General features: G+C 47.3%; 1 protein-coding gene across 2 annotated transcripts in view; it reads right to left on the bottom strand.

Moving 5' to 3' along the window:
• The window catches only part of LOC127751107 (odorant receptor 82a-like), a 74,200-nt gene that overhangs the window by 21,468 nt on the left and 49,838 nt on the right, over positions 1-2,894 (bottom strand). Inside the window, exon 5 of one of the 2 annotated variants that reach the window (XM_052274171.1) lies at positions 1,439-1,541. The exons of the other annotated variant lie outside the window; for it this stretch is intronic. Coding sequence (XP_052130131.1) covers positions 1,439-1,541 — 103 coding nt within the window. The remainder of the gene's footprint in view (positions 1-1,438; positions 1,542-2,894) is intronic. 2 annotated transcript variants of the gene reach the window in all.

Raw genomic sequence — 2,894 nt, forward strand, 5'->3', positions numbered from 1 at the left:
AGTTGCAAACCTTGCGCAGTTACAAACCTCGCGCAGTTGAAAACCACGCGCAGCTGCAAACAGCATAATTTACCTCGCGCAGTTGCAGTCCTCGCGCAGTTAAAGTCCTCGCGCAGTTGCAGTCCTCGCCCAGTTGCAATCCTCGCGCAGTCACCGACCTCGCGCAGCTGCAAACCTCGCGCAGTTAGCGCGCTCCCCATACAATAATACACCGCCCAGATTTTGCAGGTAATTATCTTTCAATTCGTACTTTCCATAAAAAATATTCGAACCAAATCAATGGGGTTCACCAAAAGGGGCCTATGGTCGCAACCCCCTCTCCGGGCCCGTTTTTGCGACCCTAATCGATTTCGTTCAAATTTTCTACGGGTAAAGAATGTGCTAAATTATGATTTCCCTCAAATTCTGGGCGCTGTAGCTCAAACGGTTCTTGAGATACGTGCATGTAAAGTTGATAATCAGGCTAAAAAGTTTGGCGAATTTTCAATTAAATTCGCGTAAAACGACCTTCAAACTCCCTACGGGCAGCTAAAACCAATGCAAAACTTAATCTAGGGATGAAAACAACACTTTGAAGCGCCATTGAAATCTGAGTGTATCACCGGAAAACCTTCCCTTGTTAGACCAGTTACCCCTTACAACACTGCTTTACATTTTTCAAAAATGATTTTCTTCTAACACCTTACTCCTACCTTATATAGCGGAAAACTAAATGTCAGGTTTAGGGAAAATTTCAAGTGCCATCTTTTTCTTACATAAATAACCTACAAGTTTTCCAAGTTTCAACGAAATCGGAGATTTACACCTGAAAAGGTTCCCTTGTAAAGGTGCCCCCATCTCACTCTGCCGTGACCTGCCTTCGCCGATCTCGTCTCTCATCGACCTCTCTCTGGCCAAGGGAGCAAGCACTCCGACTCCCGCTCCGGGGGCCGGGGTTCGGTACCGGGCCGGCGGCAGCTACCCGGCCGAGACGATTGTTTTCATTTTCATCTCTTGCAGAGGATTGTCTGAAGATTGTCTGAGGCTCCAAAGTCTGGTAACGCATTTGCCAATCCGCAGACAAACGGCAGTCAATCCTCAGTCTAACTGGGCTGAGGATCGACTGCCGATGGACTGCGGTCTGGCTGTGGTTTGTCTGACGTTTGTCTGCCGTTTGTCGATGAGGATGGTCACCCGTTTGGCTACCGATAGACTGACGATTGACGACGACCTGCCGTGTAACTGCGCTTTACCTACGAATTAACCGTCACCCTCGACAAGATTCAGACAACATTAAGACAACATGCAGGCTTTTCCTTTGCCTCGGGGTATGATACACGTAACCAGTATCACACACTGATTTACAGTATGCGTAGAATAAAAACTAGTTCAAGAAGCACAAGTTTCACCTCCGAAACGTTAATCACGAGACCACTGAGGGGTGCAGGACACTACCAACCTTGCCTAGTATGCGAAAAAGCGGGGTGGCAAGGCCGAAAAGCGTAAAAACCATCTGGCACAGGGCGGTAGTGCAGAAGATGGACTCGGCCGCGCCGTGAAGCCTGTAAGCACAGAGAATAGGAGAGACATGTGATATTTGATATTTAGTGGTTTTAATTACAGAAGACTAGAGAGTCTTGTTGTACATCATTCTGGAGCAAACATTATGTTCAGGAAAAATGATAACACATTTATTTATTTATTTACTTATTTTGAGGTTGTGTACAGGTGCTAAGAAATGCATGGCAGTCATAGCTTTTTGAGCCCCCACCAACTCAATGTTAAAGCTTCGTCGCTTATCTCCGTGCGGCCTCCCGTACTTTTGTCCCGCACTCCGAAACGAAATTGCCCGCACGAATTCCGAAGTTAAAATATTTTGTGGCCTCCGGGCGGGGTCGACCCCACGACCACCGGGACCTGGGCCCGCTCGGTACCACGGCGCTGCCGAAGTGTTAGTGTTTGCGGATCGGCTGCTTTCAAGTATGCCGGCGATCAAACGCAAAAAGGGCCGGATATGGCATCCGATTATCTATTATGTCTGCATTTCTGACCTTTGCTATGAAATAGAATGTGTTATTCCATACACGCGCCATATGTTAGAGAGCTAATCTAGCAGTTTGAAACTAGCCCATCACGACAACCGACCCGACAAATTTTTATGCTAAAAACTGGCAGTACGGGAGGCCGCGCCAGGTGAGGGGGGGGTCGGGGAGGACGAGGTAGCAAGCGGACGGAAACGCCTATTAGAGCAGTGGACAGGGGTTGTTAACAAGTTGACATTAGGTGCAAAAATAGTTTTCTCTTAAAAGTGTTAATTGTTTTACAATTCAAAATAGCTTCAGGCAGATTATCCAATAAAGGTATTGCGGCTGTCCAGAAGGCACCTCTGGCTTTACTAGTCCAACGTTGAGGCAACCGTAAGATTGGCTTTGTGTACCTAAGAGCTCGTGTATGTACGCAAATTACAAGGACAAGCTTACAGAATAAATAAAATGCTGGATGATTTCGTGACATACGGGCAGGATCATCTCAATCTTCTCCGATGCCTGCAGGCGTGGCGAAGGCACCGTCCTCAATTGTTTTGGAGGATTAGCCCTCAGGCGCTTCATTGCACGGAGACACTTATCGAGACGTTGCGGGTAGATAAAAATGTTGTCTCTATTGCAGAGAGAGCCAGTGCAGGTCTGTATATAGATGGGTAACATGGTCATAACGTAGAACGTCCAGGACAAGGCGACGGCATGCGTTCCGAACGCGTTGAAGGCGCTCCTTTGCCTTTACAATGCATGCCGACACAAATTAGCGCCCTATAATCTTGAATAGGGAAAATTAGGCTTCCTACCAACCGCTTTCTGATCGGGCGTGGCAATAGAGATTTCACTGGTAAAACAAGTGTGCAATATTTGCACACCAAC

This window comes from Frankliniella occidentalis, unplaced genomic scaffold (genome assembly GCF_000697945.3).
Source record: "Frankliniella occidentalis isolate FOCC.00 unplaced genomic scaffold, Focc_3.1 Scaffold345, whole genome shotgun sequence".
NCBI classification, from domain to species: Eukaryota; Metazoa; Arthropoda; class Insecta; order Thysanoptera; family Thripidae; genus Frankliniella; species Frankliniella occidentalis.